This window comes from Pteronotus mesoamericanus, unplaced genomic scaffold (genome assembly GCF_021234165.1).
Source record: "Pteronotus mesoamericanus isolate MK-2021 breed Mesoamerican mustached bat unplaced genomic scaffold, CSHL_Meso_final contig_33, whole genome shotgun sequence".
NCBI classification, from domain to species: domain Eukaryota; kingdom Metazoa; phylum Chordata; class Mammalia; order Chiroptera; family Mormoopidae; genus Pteronotus; species Pteronotus mesoamericanus.
Genome location: NW_026555135.1, coordinates 11,920,176 through 11,937,186, shown reverse-complemented (window position 1 = coordinate 11,937,186; position 17,011 = coordinate 11,920,176). Strand labels below are relative to the sequence as shown.

Here is a 17,011-nt window from a genome sequence, read left to right as displayed (position 1 = left end):
AGAAGAGCTCAAGCTGAGCCAGAATAAACACCTGTAAAGAATTGATGCCTCTGGGAGGCAGGTTGGTATGTATGTTCTAAGATTCTATGGGTTGCTACCTATGGAAAAAATGGGAAAATGAAGTGTTAATAGTATTTGCTGTACTGATACTACCCCCAATTTTCATTCCTGTATGGATTCTTTATGAAGTCTTCATTGTAAACTACTTTATGATTACTTTTTTTGTGTGTTAAAGACCAAACTGCCTAATATAAAGGAATAGAGCAAGTGCAATGAAGAGATACTATTGGGCAAACTAGGGAAGTTACGTTCTCGTTTAAGTGGGTAGCATTTATTAGTATTCAGCCTTTTGATGCCTTGTGTAGCTTTTTGTTGTAGGTCTCAAGAGTTGTACCTCATGTGATAAATTACAAATCTGTTTATATAGCAGACACGTTATTTTTATAGTTTTATTGTTGCAAACACATTTGTTTAACAATCACTGAATTTCTAGGCCAGGTTCAGGTAACTGAAGAGCCTTTATAAGTAGTTTATATTGTCTAGAGCCAAGGTAGGCTGCAAATCCAGTCTGGAGCAAAATAGGAAATAACATCTTTCTAAAGATAGGCTTAGAAATTCTGATCCAGTAGGTTAAAATGTTTCCTTTCTCTGGTAGCACAGCTGAGGCATACCTGTTAAGAAAACATTGAGAAGAGTTTGCTAGAAAATATGTCAAGTGACAAATCTATATAACACAATATATATATATATTAATCCCAGAAATCTTAATTGGTTTATTCTAAGTAAGGATTAAGGCAATGCTACTATTTGTCCTAAAACTCTCCTTCTGGGTGGTTTTTTGTTGTTCGTTTTGGTTTGTTTTTTTTTTGTTTTTTTGCCCCTTTCTCCATTCATTCCTGGAGGCTCAGAGCATAGACTGCTTGATATAAAAGTTCATCAGAGAATAACAGTTATTTTGGAGTAGGAATATAACTAGACATTTTCTGATGGAATTTTCCTTTGGTGGAAGTGCTCAAATTCTTAAGGCAATGTGTATATAACATAGTTTTAATGCTAGAGATGGTATTTGCAGCTTTGTAAGTTATAAATTAACCTAAACTGTAAATTATGGTTAAGAACCTGAACTACACACCCAAGAGCTACAGTGTGAAAAATTTCTAGAACTGTGTGCAAATTCTTGAGAATAGCTGATTACTTAGAAGAAAAAAACAAGCCTTAACTCTCTCAAATCATAACAGGGCCTGAGAAAATGATTTTGCTGTTTTAAGTTGTACATTTTCTAGGTAATTATTTATACATTACTAAAATTTTTCAATGACTATGAGAAAACAATCTTACCTGGCTGCTAGGCCACCATTCACAGGTATAGCCAAGAAAACAGGGTATATACCACCAAGAACAAGTCCAACCAATCCACCTCGTGTTATGGTGCAGGTTTCACAGTTCAAATCACCTAGGAAAAAAATCAGTTCTGGAAATGAAGGTCATGATAGTCAAGCAAAACATGACTTAAAGAATGCAAGTTCCCTCTATATGTATCACAGCCTCAATTTTTAGGCAGTAATACAGCAAATGCAATTCTGCAAGGCATGTTAAAAGGTGTAGTTACGCATACAGATAACCTAAAATAGGAATAACTGGTTAACCATCTTCAAAATTCTCTTATTCTGAATTTGCATGCATATAATAACGGTTTGTGTTACTTTTAGCTTTTCTATCTTTAAGATAAACTTTTTTAACCCATGGGAATTTTTTTTACACTTTATACTTCATCTTGTATTTTTATATATATTATATAGTGTGACTTCATTTTTATGAAATCCTTTACTTCCAAATTAGTATAATATCTTATGTTTTCCTCAGTCTGTTTAATTCACTGGGCAATACATTTCCCTGGATGAAAAGTTCTTTCCACACTGATTATGGTGATTCAGGCAAAATACTCATACAATTTTAACAAATTTAGAGCATTTAGCAGAAGAGAACTTAAATGGACTGCCTCCCTCCCTGGCACCACTTACAGTAATACTTGTATTTTAAATCATTAGTCAAAAATTTTCATGATGAGCTATACTCAAAGCACTCAGTTCATGGTAAACTGTTAAAAGGAAATCAAGTCTCCATATATTTGATAATTCTTGTATGTGTATTAAGTACTTAGAGAGATTTACTATATAAAAGTCTTATGCCCATAAAAATGTTTTTTCCCTTTAAGGAATTCTTTATAATTTTTTTTTTTTTTTTAAACAATGGCAGTCAGCATTTTTTTTTAAATTGAGTTTCCAGATATTTTTTATTTTAAGCACTATGGGAAAGATAAGTTAAATAAAGTAAAGTATTTAGAACTGTTATGTATGTGTACTTGTATGGTAGGCCATGCTAATATGAATTGCCATTTTAAGGATTTATGCAGGGTACAAATAATATATATCAAAGCACACTCTGGTAATAGTGAAACAATTTACCTGTACTCAAGGGTAAACTTATAAAACCCTTATAAGATACGTCTGCTATCAAAAATGGGATCACGGCCATTGGTAAACCAGCAGCGATACGAGCCTGTGTCACATTTAAGACGCGCCGAAAAAGACTGTTTGCAATTAGGCCACAGAGAGCAGCATTAAGTCCAATGTATGTTGATCCATGTTCAAGTAGATTCCTGAATGGGTAAAAGAAAAAAAAAATTACTTTGGCTCTACTGTGTGTTAGGAGCTCTCCAACAATTCTGGCGTATGTTAAAGAGCATACTAGGACTTGAGGAGTACCTATCCCTCATAGCTCCATAAAAGAAAAACCTCATTATGTTGTTATACATACAGATTTTTATTTGAAAGGCTTTTGAATTTGGTAACAGTAAAAGTGATACATTTAGATTTTTGCTAAATATACTTAGTGATTTTGCAAAGGATAATTTAGTACAGATATTTCCTCCCAACTATATTATAGCAGGGAAGTTTTCTGAAGAGTCTGATTTGGATATCTCTCCTCTGGGCTCCTACAATACCCAATACTTACCTCTCTAGCACAATACATTATAAGGCGTTCCCCACTGTAAACAAGTTGAAGACAATGAGTACAAAGAAGTTCCTCTTGGTTTCACTAGCACCTGACCCATAGAAGGCATTCAAAGAGGTGGAGTTGTTTCCTTTCATTCTCTCATAAAGCATTAGAGTAAGGATTGAGGGGTTGGGAGACTACTAACATTTAAGGGATACTCTATGCCAGGTATCTTACAACAACCCACTGAAATAAGAATAAAATGATATCTTGAGATAGGAAGCAGTTTTTAAGCTAAAGTATGTATGAGTTTAAAATGCTTGCTCTCAGCATTCCTTAGTTTTAGAAAAAATACCAAAAATTATTGCTGGATATTGAAAGTACTTCAAACTCTTCAGCCTACTGCTTAACTTGACCACCTTGCCTTGTCATCTACAACACAGATGTTGGTCTCTTAAATTTCTCATTACTCTTAACCAAATTAGCCATACAGTATCCCCTCTGACTTCTGTGGTTAACACTCTTCTTAAGAGAGTTTCTAGGAATTCCTAATATAGCTTCCTCCATTGTATGAGGTATTACTTTTTGTGTTATATTGCTTGTTACTCAATCATGTTATTGTAGGCAGCAGACCTGCTGCTGAAGGCACAACAAATTATCTTCTGCCTCCATTGTTTTCAGTTAATTAAAGGGTGAAAGTCATGTAAACTTGAGATACAACACAAGTCTTAAAATGGTAACAGCAGTAGGAGAGAAGCAGTCTAGTAACTTATAATACATAAAATAATTTTTAAAGAGTGATGAGAGCCTAGAGAAAAACTTGGCAAATAACAAAACATGAATGTGAAACACTTATTTTTGTGGAAATTGGAAATTTGAACGCTTCCTCTAAAATAAGTTATTTTATCTTCATAACAATCCTGAGCAATATGTATCATCTCTACTTTAGTCAGAGGAATGAATGCTCAGAGGTAATTTGCCCACATATATTTTACATATTATGTTATATATCAATATATTACTATAATATATAATAAGGAATGCAACTCGAATCTGAATAGCAAAGTTTGCTGTCTCCCAACCATATTTTAATTCAGTATAGCTTTAAGTCACATTTTTAATAATTCAGTAAGTGCCAAATTATTTAGCAGATCCTTTGCTGGTCAATTTTCCAAAAAAGTGCCTATACAACTAGAAACTCATGACATTTTGTTGAAACAAACACAAAATAACTAGACACATGAACTAAACACATAAAATAGGAGACCAAATTTAACAAACAGCAATGAAATACAGAGTATGTGAAATTACTTTGTATTCCAAACCTATCCTAGTTTTATCTCAATTGCTACCACCCTACCTACCATCACCACTTACCAGGATTATTATGCATTTTTCTATTGGTCTTGCTTTTCTCTGCTACCTCAAATTTTCTTCCCAAAAAGTACTGGAATGTACTCTAGAAATGTTAGGTGAATCACATCATTCCCTGTTTAAAACTTCCTGTTCCTTCAACCTTATGCCCATTTCCTTTGTACTTTAGTAACACTGGTTCTTCAAATATGACGAACTGTTATCCCGTGGCTTAGGCATATGCCATTCCCTCTGCCTGAGGTATTGTTCCTTCTTTCTCCCCAGGCTGACTCCTTTTCATCCTTTTTTGTCTCAGATTTTCAGTTTAAATTTAACCTGACCAAAAAAGCATTCTTGCCTAGGAAATCTAAAAACATTTTGTCAAAGTGTACGATAGTTCACTCAGGGTTGTCTTCATAGATCAGTATGTTTCCTACATAGCCTTTTTCTATTTAATACTATCTTAAAGATCTTTCAACAGTCCTGTTCTCTGAGATTCCTTTCTAGCTGCATGTGTTAAATGGCATTCTCTTAGACTGCCATTATAATAATAAAAACGAAGACAATTTAAAAGCCATTTTATCTCTCTTCTCACCGTGTGAGGCCACAGCAAGAAGGTTACAAGCCAGGAAGAGACTGTTTACCAGAAAGCGACCATACCAGCACTCTGACCTCAAACTTCAGCCTCCAGAACTGTGAAAAATAAATTTGTTTGTTACGCCAAAAAATAAAACAAAAGCTATTTTAAAGTTCTGACATTTAGATGAGTCCACAGATTTACATTTGACTATACTCAAATGGAAAAAATGAGAACCATCATATAATTAGAGATGCCCAAAGGCATGAAGTCTAGTCTTGACTTCAAACTAAATGGTTAATCTTGCTGGGCCTCGGTTTTCTCAAGGCAATAAAACTGGTTCAGTTTCCTTCTGATATTCAATGTTATTTACACCGAAACCAAATAAATTTGAGATAATCAAGGAAAATCCACTTGGTAAAATATATTTTTAAATCAAGACAGGATCTTACCTACCTTTCTGCTTCTGGAAGTTGATTGATTTTTCTGGTTATGATCTCAAAAATTTGTTTTTCCTTGACAGTATGAACTGGTTCATGATTTTCCATCTTGAGTCTTAAAAAATTAAAAATAACATTTCAATAATGTATATCAATAGAAAAAAACAAAGGGGTTTATATAAAAGTCTTCTGAAGACCATTAATAATTTCAAGAGAATTAGCTATAGATGGAATTCATAACTGCCTACATACCATATCCTTCTCCCACATACACCCACACACAAATCAGTTCTAAGTGAAACAGAAATCAAAAGATGAAAAGAAGTACATAAAGCTTCTAGGAAATAGAGTATCTTTACAGCCCTTAAAAATATTTAACTTGCAAATAACACTGAAAGACATGAAACTAATACTAAACTAATAACAAAGAACCTGCGTTCAATAGTCACCATGAAGATAAGCCAGTGCAGGAGAAATGTTTAATATAACTGACAAGAATAATTAATACCCAGAATATGTAAAGAAGTAGAAACAATAAAAGGGCAAGCAACCCAAAAGGAAAACTGACTAAGTTTGAAAGCATGTCACTGAAAAGAAAGCCAAAGAACCAATAAAAATGAAAATATGCTTAATTTCTAATCAGGGAAGCAGAACTTAAAACCACAATAATACCAATTTGTATGCCTATGTTAGCTAAAAACAAAAAACCACCTGGCCATTTCCATTACTGGCAAGACTGGGATAATTTGTGTTGTAGGTGGGAGCATAAATTACATCCAGTTTGGGTACAACCTCTGGAAAGGAATTTGGTATTAGTAGGTAAAAGACACACATACCCAACAATTTCACTTCTAGGTATACCCTACAGCACAGGTCAGCAAATGTTTCATCTATAGAAACAGACGTATTTTAGGTTTGGCAGGACACTTATGGTCTTTGCTGAATACTTTTTTAAAATAAAGTTTTAAAAATGTAAAAATCATCCTTAGCTGGCTGGCTATACAGAAACTATAGGCTTCCTCTAGCCAACAAGCCAGTAGTTTGTTGATCAATGCACTAGTTGGGGTGAATGCCAGAGTAGGGCAATGGTTAATGCTAACTTTTTCCCTGAAGATTTAGCTTATTAAGATTTCAGGTAGCAGAGTTAAGTAAAGCAAAAATTCAGAGATAACGGCAAAGGTCAACATGACTTTATGAAATTAGATTTTCTTGGTTCACTATCCCATTTACTGCAAGATTAACAACACTCAGTAATTCAACAGATATTTATTGGGTACCTGTTAAAATATATGAGATCATTTGGATAACGTTGAGGGCACTAATAATTCGTATATCCAAACTTAAAATTAACCTAGTAAGTACAGTGCAAACTTAGAAATATATATCTAGGTATCCCGGACTCAATTTTTTTGAAGGCTTTGGTTACAATAACATGATAGATAATCCCTAACCCATAGAGAAGCTTTGATCCGCTTTGCTTGTGTTGCGGTTGGGGGGTGGAGGAGGGTGGAGAGATAATCAAATTCGGTATATATGAAGTGTACAGTTATATGTCTGAAATAAAAGAAATTATTTCCTCGGAAAGTCCGGCCTAATGCTGTTACTAGTTTTCTTTCTGTTCTATGCTCTGTATATTGGTAAGGTTATGAGTTCTGTGAACTAGCTGTTTCTGCCCTGTGGCTGTGCTATGAAGTCATCCTTAATTCGGTAAACGTTCTGACCCGGCCACCCATAGTAGGTTATTTTGTCCTCGTCATTAGCAATAAATCCCTATCAAAGATAATGCCACTTTTAAATTCAACAAATATTTAAAGTTGCTTTTTAATTAGCTACCTCACGTCACTCAGGATAGCTCCGAGATAGGCAATGAGAAAAGTGGGGCCTCTGAAAATTAAGTTATGCCCAGGATACCCAGTAAATTGTCAGTAAACCCGGGGTTAAATTCAAGTGCAAGCATTTTTTTTTTCCTATTGGCTTTAAATATAAGGTTCCTCTAAAGTGGAAAATGAAGAGACGGTCAGGGCCGACTCCTCTCCTCCCCTTCCAACCCAGTCCCAGAGGCTTATTCCCGTGCTGTGCTTCTGATACCCAGTCACTTACTGCACTGCCTTCTCCGAAAGGTCCGTACTCTACGCTCTCCTCCCAGAAGTCGGTGCTTCCTCCGGGATTCCTCACACACCAAGGCTCACTGCAACCTTCACTCAACTTGCCCGGGCGCAGCCATCTTTGGCTGCCACGTGACTGGTCCCAGAGGTGGCACGGGGCCTCGGCTGCTGATTGGGCTCCCAGGACGCAGGTTGCACGCACCAGCGACTTCCTGGTTGAGGGGCTTACAGCCAGGGGAGGTGCTGGGCTGGTGAGGAGCGAGACGTTGACTGACGTGGAGAGAGTGTGTTCAGCTTAACTCTGCTGCTCAGGGTACAGCTTGTAGGCTGAAATTTCCAGGTGAAAGTCGAGTTACACAAATTGCTCTTTCCACTGAAAACCGACCTTGGGCACGTTAACTTCCAGGCCGACAGAATGTACCTCGACGTGTACAAGGGGTATAAGAAAACAGCACAGCTCTTGGCTTACGATGGATATGAGGATGGGTATAAATGATGATGGAAAAATAAAATATTTTTTTAAGTCAAAACCGGAGATTTCTTTGCTCCGTCGATCTTCTCTTTTCCCTTGGATCTTTAGCTCCCTGTGCCATGTTGCAAATTACTTTATTGTCCCATCGCTAGATAATCAGCACTTCAAGAGAAGGAGCTTGTTCTGAGGATTCCCTGGAGACCTGCCTAACAATGCTTATAAAAAAGCAGATTAGAGTGAATGTGGCTTAGGAAAAGCTGTTTAAAGAGCCAGGGAGCCTGGTGGCTCCATCGGTCAGGACAATTGAGAACGAAACCTGACCAAGCCTCTGAAGATGTTTTAGTTCTCATCCGAGCAGCCTTTTCCTCATCTATAAAATAAGAGGGGAAATAACATTTTCGTTTATTATTTTGCAATAAAAGTGCTTACTAAAGTTGCTTTGATAATAATTGAGTTTTATCAAAGGAGAAGTGGTATTCCAGATAAAGGGGAAAACTTCATAAGGTGAGGTGAGCAGGGTGAGAAGAGCCCCTAAGACTCCTTGGCTGAGAAGGATTTATTTAATGTCAAATATTCTCTAGGCAATAAACCACAAAAATAAAAACAGGTCTTTAGATTCCAGGGTAGAAAGTCAGCATAAGTCCCAATTGGGCAGTTTCAAAGGTAACCGCAGAGAAAGTTTGGGAAAAACAGCTTATTAAGATACTAATTATAATGTGTGTGTAAGAGAATACTTTGTTTCCTAATGCTCCATTTTATGCTCTTTTTCCAATTTCATATTTAATGGTTTGAAGCAAATTTTGAATTAATAAGTGTTCATGTTATACCGAATCTGTAGCATGCCATTCTGGAAGAAATTTATTACATTGATATTTTATTTTAAAAATCAATGTTCTTCACAAGGCAAGGTGACATGTCCATTTCATCTAAGTTCTCAAGTTTATTGCTTTAATTGTTTATAATATTGCCTTATCCTTTAAATTCTGTAGAATCTGTAGTGAGACCACATCTCTCTTTTTTGGTATCAGTCATCTGCTTCTTCTCTTTTTTATGTCTTTTCAATATGACTGGTGGTTTATCATTTTTTGATCTCAAATAACCAGTTCTTTATTTCACTGATTTTTTTCCTGTTTTCTATGTTTTCAATAGGATCGTTTTAAGCTCTGATCTATATTTTTTCCTTTCTTACTCTTACCTGGGATTTAAGTTGCTCTTCGTTTTTTAATGTTTTAAGTTAGGAAATTGAAGTCATTTAAGTGAGATTTCTTCCCTCCCCCAAAATGTGTTTCATATTATGAATTTCCCTCCAAACACTGCTTTTACTGTATTCCACAGATTTTGAAATGCTGTTTATTATTTTAATTCAGTTGAAAATACTTCCTGATTTCTCTTGCTCTTTTCTTTGACTTATGTGTTATTTAAAAGTATGTTAGCTTCCTAATAGTTCCAATTTTCCAGGTACCTTTCTGTTATTGATTTATAATTAAATTTCACTGAGATCAGAGAATACATTTGTGTGATTTGAATCCTTTTAAATGTACTGATATTTATAGCACAGAGTCTGGTCCATCTTGGTAAATGTTCCATGTGTGACTGAAAAGAATATATATGCCGCTGCTGTTGTGCCAACTGTTCTAAAACATCAATTAGTATAAATTTGTTGATAGCATTGTTTAAAACTTGTTTATCCTTTTGGAGTTTGCACCAACTTGTTCTATCATTTATTGAGAGAAGGTTAATGAAATCACCGACTATTTTGGAAATTTTCCTATTTCTCCTTTCGGTTCTATCAGCTCTTACGTCATGTATTTTGAAGCTCCATTACTATGTGAATAAACATTTAGGATAAATTGATCCCTGTATTTTTATGAAATAACCTTCTTAATCCTTGGTACTACCTTTTGCATTGCAGTTAACTATTATATGTTATTTAATATTAATTGTTTAATATTAATATAACCATTCCAATAACTTTCTTTTGATTAGTGTTAATATGAGTTAACTTTTCCCATCCTTTTACTTTTAACCTATTTATGTCATTATATGTAATGCAGTCTTCTTATAGGCAGTATATAATTGAATTTTGTTTTTTATATATATTGAAAATTTCTGGCTTTTAATGAAGAAGTTGTTTAGAACACATATTTAATATGATTTTTATAGTCTAGGATTTAAATCTATCATCTTGCTATTTGTTCCATCTATTCTACATTCCCCTTTTCCTTTCTTTTTGGCTTTTTTTGGATTAATTGAATATACTTTATTCTATTTTATTATTTTGTTGGCTTATTAGATAAAACTAAAGATATTGTAATGATTGCTTTAGCATGCACACTATACACCTGTATTAGTTCCCTTAGGCTACTGTAAGAAACTACCGCAAACTGGGTGGCTTAAAACAAAAAAAATTATTCACTCACTGTTTTTGGGGCTAGAAGTCTTTTTATCAAGGTGTTGTTCGGCATGGTTGGTTTCTACTGAAGTGCTGAAGGACAATCTTCCATGCTTCCCTCTTAGTTTCTGGTGGTTGCTAGCAATCCTTGGTATCTCTTGGCTTGTAGATGCATTGTCCCAATCTCTGCTTCTGTTGTTACATGACAATTCCCTTTGCATCTTTGTGGCTTCTTGTGGCCATCTTCTCTCTATACTCAAATTTTTCTTGTCTTATAAAGACACCAGTAATTGGTTAAGGACTTGCCTTAACCCAGTATACCTCATCTTAACTTGATTAAATTTGCAAAGACCCTATTTCCAAATAATACATTTACAGGTACTGGGGATTAAAACTTGAAAATATGTTTTGGAAGGGTACAGTTCAAGTCACAATAACATCTTTAATTTATCACAATCTGTCTTCAAGTGATATTATATACCACTTTACATATAAGAACTTTACAGCTGTATACTTTCATTCTTCTTAGTCTTTGTATTATTGTTGTCATACATTTCTATAAGTCACACAATACACACTTATTAAATTATTATTTTTATTTCAATAGTCATTTGTCTTTATAATATTTTTTTAAAATTAGAAAATTTTAGCCCAGGCTGGTGTGGCTCAGTGGATTGAGTGCTGGCCTGTGAACCAAAGACTCACAGGTTCGATTCCCAGTCAGGGCACATGTCTGGATTGCAGGCCAGATCCCCAGTAGGGGGCACATAAGAGGTGACCACACATTGATATTTCCCTCTCTCTCCCTCCCTTCCCCTCTCTCTAAAAATGAATAAATACATAAATAAAAGAAAATTTATGTTTATCCACATATTTACCATCTGTAGTACTCTCCATTCTTTTATAGATCCATATTCTATCTGGTATCTTTTTTTCTTCTACCCAAAATATTCTCTTTTACATATTGGAAAGTAAATATGGTGGTGAATTCTTTCATTGCTTGCAAATCTAAAAAGTATTTAGCCTTAGTTTTTAAAATTGTGGTAAAAGATATTAAGTTTACCATATTAAGCATTTATAAGTATATACTTATGCAGTGTTAAGTATATTCACATTGTTTTGCAACAGGTCTCTAGAACTTTTTCATCTTGCAACACTGAAACTCTGTACCCACTAAACACTGATTACCCCTCTCCATTTTCCCTAGCCTTTGGTAACCACCTTACTGTTTTCTGTTTCTATATGAGTTTGACTACTTTAGATACTTCATATGAATGGAATAATACATTATTTGTGCTTGTATGACTGGCTTATTTTATTAAGCATAATGTCCTTGAGGCTGATCCAGTTTATCACATGTGATAGAATTTCTCTCTTTTTAAAGGCTGCATAATATTCCAATGTATGTACATGTATATATCACATTTTTAAAATCCATTTATCCATTGATGAACATTTGGGATACTTCCACCATTTGGCCATTGTGAATAACACTGCAATGAACATGGGTGTGCAAGTATCTCGTTAAGGTCCTGCTTTGAATTCTGTTGGATATATATCCGGGAGTGAGATTACTAGATCATGTGGTATTTCTATTTTAATTTTTTTAGGAACCTCCATATGTTTTCCACAATGACTGCAACATTTTACATCCCTACCAACAATGAACAAGGGTTCCAATTCTCCACATTCTTGCCAGCACTTACTTTCTGTTTATTCAGTAGTGACCATCCTGATGGGTATGAAGAAATATTTCACAGTGGTTGTGATTTTCTTGTCCCTAATGATTAGTGATGGTGGGCATCTTTTTATGTGTTTATTAACCATTTGTATATATTCTTTAGAGAAATGTCTATTCAAGTCATTTGCTCATCTTTTAATTGGATTTTTAAAATTTATTGATTTTTAGAGAGAGAGGAAAGGAGAGAAAGAGAAACACTGATTTGTTGTTCCACTTATTTATGCATTCACTGGTTGATTATTGTATGTGCTCTGACTGGGGATTGAACCCACAGCCTTGGCATATTGGGATGATGCTCTAACCAAATGAGCTACCTGGCCAGGGCCTTAATTGGATTATTTTTTTGTTGTTGTTAAGTAATATTCTAGATTATCAGATATATAACCCCTTATCAGATATATAAGAAGCCATTTATTAGTTCTCCCATTCCATAGGCTGCCTTTCCATTCTGTTGATTGTTTGGACATGGATAACTTTTTAAGTTTGATATACTCCCATTTGTATAATTTTGATTGTTGCTTGTACTTTGGTATCATAGACAAGAAATCACCATCAAATTCGGTGTCCTGAAGTTTTTCCCCAAATCATCTTCTAGGATATTTGTAATTTTTTGTCTTACATTTAGGTCTTTAATCCATTTTGAGACAGTTTTTATATATGGAAAAATGTCCAATTTTATTCTTTTGCATGTGCATATCCAGTTTTCCAAACACCATGTGTTGAAGAGACCATCCGTTTTCCATTGTGTTTTGGCATTCTTGTCAAAAATCATTTGGCCATAGCCCTGACCAGTGTGGCTGAGTTAGCTGGGTGTTCTCCCTCAAAGTGAAAGGTCACTGGTGCAAATTCTGGTCAGGGCACATGCCTAGGCTGTAGGTTCAGTCCCCAGTTGGGGTGCTAATGAGAGGCAACCAATTGATGTTTTTCTCTTACATTGATATTTCTCTCCCTCTCTTGCTTCCTTTCATACTCTCTCCCTAAAAATAATTAATTAAGAAAAATGATTTGGCCATATATGCAAAGATTTATTTATGGACTACCTATTCTGTTTCATTGGTTGATATATCTATCTTTATGCCAGCACCACATCATCTTAATTACTGTGGCTTTGTACTGTTTTGAATCCTGAAGTGTGAGGCCTCCACCTTTGTTCTTTTTCAACACTATTTTGTCTATTCAGGGTCCGTTGAGATTACATATGAATTTTAGGATTTTTTTCTACTTCTGCCAAACATGCCAGTGGAATTTTGATAGGGATTGCACCAAATCTCTAGGTTTTTTGGGGGGTCATATGGACATTTTAATGATATTGAGTCTTACAATCCACAAGCATTGGGTGTCTTTCCATTTACTTGTATTTTCTTTGATATTTTAAGTAACATTTTGTAGTTTTGAGTGTACATGTCTTTTACCTCCTAGGTTAAGTTTATTACTAAGTATTTTATCCTTTTTAGTGTTATAGTAAATGGGATTTTTTCCTTAATTTCCTTTTTTGATTTGTCATTGTTAGCACAGTGAAACACAATTTTTGTGTGTTGATTTCATATTCTGCAAGTTTGATGTAATTGTTTTTAGGTGTAACAGTTTTTTCTGGAATAGGGATTTTTTGTTTTTCATACATATTAAGATCATGTTATTTGTGAACAGAGATAATTTTACTTTCTTTTCAATTTATTTTTCTTGTCTAATTACTTTTGCTAGAATTTTCAGTACTGTATAGAATAACAAAGGCAAGAGCAGTCATTCTTGCCTTGGTCTTCATCTTAGATAACAAACTTTCAGTCTTCCCCCATTGAGTATGATATTAATTATAATGTTTTCATATGAGGCTTATATTATGCTGGGGTAGTTTCCTTCTATCCCTAGTTTGTTGAGTATCTATTGTAAAACAGCGTTAAGTTTTTCTGCATTGATTGAGATAATCATGTGGTGATGTCCTTGATTTTGTTAATGTGGCTTATTACATTGATTGATTTTTGCTTATTAAAATCTTATATTCCAAGTATAAATCCAACTTGATCATGGTGTGTGATCCTTGCAATGTGCTGTTGAATTCAGTTTGCAGATATTTTGTTTAGGATTTTTATATCAATATCAATTAGAAATATTGGTATATTGCTTTCTTAAGTCTTCATTTGGTTTTGGTATCAGGATAATGTTGATCTCATAGGATGAATTGGGGAGTGCCCCCTCCTCTTAAATTCTTAAGAATAATTTGAGGAGGACTGGGGTGAATTCTTCAAATGTTCGGTGCAGTTCTCCAGTGAAGCCATCTGGTCCTGGGCTTTTCTTTGTTGGGAGCTTTTTAATTACTGCTTCAATCTCCTTACCTGTTACAGGTCTGTTCAAATTTATTTCTTCATGGTTCAGTCTTGGTAGGTTACATGTTTTTGGAATTTGTCCATTTCTTCCAGGTTATCTAATTTTTTTTAGCATATAATTGTTCATAATAGTTTCTTGTAATCCTTTTTATTTCTGTCACATCAGTTGTAGACTCAGTTCTAATTTTATCCATCTGAGTCTTCTTTTTTATTTTCTTAGTCTAGCTAAGGGTTCGTGAATTTTGAAAATTATTTAAAAAACTAGCTAAGGGTTCTATTGATTTTTTATGTTATTTTCTATTCTCTATTTCAATGATATCTTCTATAAGCTTTATTATGTCTTTATGTCTGCTAACTTAGGGTTTAGTTTGTTCTTCTTTTTCCTGTTCCTTGAGGTGTAGGTTTAGGTTTTTGATTTGAGATCTTTTTATATTTACCACTATAAACTCCCCTCTTATTACTGCTTTCACTATATCCATGAGTTTTGATGTTGGCCTTTTATTTTTGTCTCCAGATATTTTCTAAATTCTCTTTTGATTTTTTTTGACCTATTGGTTGTTTAAGAGTGCATTGCTTCCTTGACCCTGGTCTTGGCAATGATGTTTTAGATATGACACAAAGAGCCAAGGCAACAAAAGCAAAAATAAACAAGTGGAACTACATCTAAATAAAAAGTCCTTCCAGGAAGATACTGTGACTTGGAACAGGCTGAAGGGAGAGGGAGAAGGTAAGGGGTGTCCGCAGGCTTCCTTGGTCTCTGGGGAGGATTGAAGTTAGCCCCTCAATGCCTGCTGTATTAGAAACCTGATCAGGCAGAATCTTTTAAGATATGCAAATAGACAGCTTTTAGGGAAAGACTGAGAGATGAGGGTTCCTTCTGCCCTAAAAATATAGCTGATTTAAGAACTGCTTCTTTGTTTGCTGTAGTCCTGTGGGACTAGTGGATGGAAGCTCATTGGTTATCAGAGCCAGATCTGGGGACCTGCCCCTTGGGTAGCAGTACAAAAGCTGCTGTACAGATGTATTAGCTCCTTCCAGGGAGGTAGTGTTGACTTGGAGTGGCCTCAGGAGAGAAGGTAGGGAGGTGTCTGCGGGCTTTCCTAGTCTCTAGGAAGAACTGCATTGGCTCCTAGAAGTGTTAAATTGAGTTCTGACCCTCAGGCAGCATTTTTTTAAAAAGCATGCAAATAGACCTCGTTCAGGGAAAACTGGGAGATGGGCATTTTTTTGCCTGCTCACTCTGCACTGGGGAGATAGCTGCAGTGAGTGTTTGTACCAGTTAACAACCACTTTTTTGTTTGCTGTAGTCTTGTGGGTCTCATGGACAGCAAACCTGTTGGCTTTCAGAGCTAGGTATTTTGGCGGCCCTACCTTGAGGTAGAAGTCTTAAATGTTGGGGCATTAGGTAGTTGGGTCCAAACATTTCCCTTCTTTGGGAGAAGCTGAGATTTTTGAATTCCCTCCTGATTATATATTGCTGTGTTGGGATGGGGTTTATGGTGAGTGTGTTTCAGTCCTTTCCTTACCTATTTGGTGTATTTTCTCATTTGCCTGATCTGTAGGTGTCACTCAGCTAGTTTCTGAATTTCGTTGAGGGGGAATTGCTTTGCGTGGTGTTGTAGATTCAGGGTGTCTTTGGGTGGTGAGTTTAGGAGCATCCTCTGTTGCCACCTTGGACTAGGAGTCCTTGAATCTGTGGTTTTATAGTTTTCATCAAGTTTGGGTAATTTTCCGCCATTAATATTTCAAAAAACATTTTTCTGCTCATCCCCTCCTTCAATGTCTTCATTTACAGGTATAGAGGTATGTAAGGTTACTCACTAAATACTATGTTTTTTTTTTTAGTTTTATTTTGAAGTTCACCCATCTTTTCTTTTGCTATGACTAATCATAGGGTGACTTTAAGGGGTTTTGTTACTTCAGTGAAGATTCAATTATTTGTGTTTATTAATGACGGTGCGACTGTCTTTGTAGGGCTAGAATGATGAAGGTAGAGGGTTATGTATCTTTGGAAGAATTTTCTTTTTAATGAGCTTTAGGAAGCTGAGTGAACAAATTCTATTAAATTCAGCCATATCTGTAGAATACTGTTTCTTCATTATATTACTGCTTAAACTTGAAAATTCAAATACTGAATACATTGCTAACTATGCAATGTAATGCAATACAAAAGCTGGGGGAAATCACATGGTTAAGGGAGTTGGAGGAAATGGAGGAAAAAAGGCAAAAGAGAAAGGAAGTTCTCATAGTAGGGACAACATCTTAGTCATTCTTATATACCCACTAGGGAAAACAGACAATGTAAAGACATTTATTGAACACCTCCTATATGCCTGGTATCGTTCCCTGTCCTTTAATCTTTATAACCTCACTGCAAAGCAGTTCATTAGTATGTTTTCAGAGATAACATAGTCAAAAAGGTTAGGTAAAGCCAAATGTGTGGTATACAATATCTTTCACACACTAGGTCTTGAATGAGTATCAGCTGAATGAACACATATTTATTCAAATGAAATATATCTTGTGAATTTTCTTCATTGTGCTTCTTTATAATCTTTTCTAGAAAAATGCTAAACTCAACTACAAGCAAGAGAAAGGACTGTACAGGTAGTA

At 35.1% G+C, this 17,011-nt stretch overlaps 1 protein-coding gene across 2 annotated transcripts; it reads right to left on the bottom strand.

Moving 5' to 3' along the window:
- Positions 1–332: 332 nt before the first annotated feature.
- On the bottom strand, positions 333–7,639 carry TMEM126A (transmembrane protein 126A). 2 transcript variants are annotated; one of them, XM_054576366.1, is made up of 5 exons: positions 7,468–7,639; positions 5,384–5,482; positions 2,466–2,659; positions 1,339–1,453; positions 333–671 (listed from the first exon to the last, which is right to left on the bottom strand). In XM_054576366.1, exons 2-5 carry the CDS (start codon positions 5,473–5,475, stop codon positions 479–481), a joined length of 594 nt encoding a protein of 197 aa, XP_054432341.1. In that variant the 5' UTR covers positions 5,476–5,482; positions 7,468–7,639; the 3' UTR covers positions 333–478. The 2 variants fall into 2 exon arrangements, with proteins under 2 accessions (XP_054432341.1, XP_054432342.1); XM_054576367.1 differs by having other exon boundaries at positions 5,380–5,482; positions 7,468–7,638.
- Positions 7,640–17,011: the final 9,372 nt, after the last annotated feature.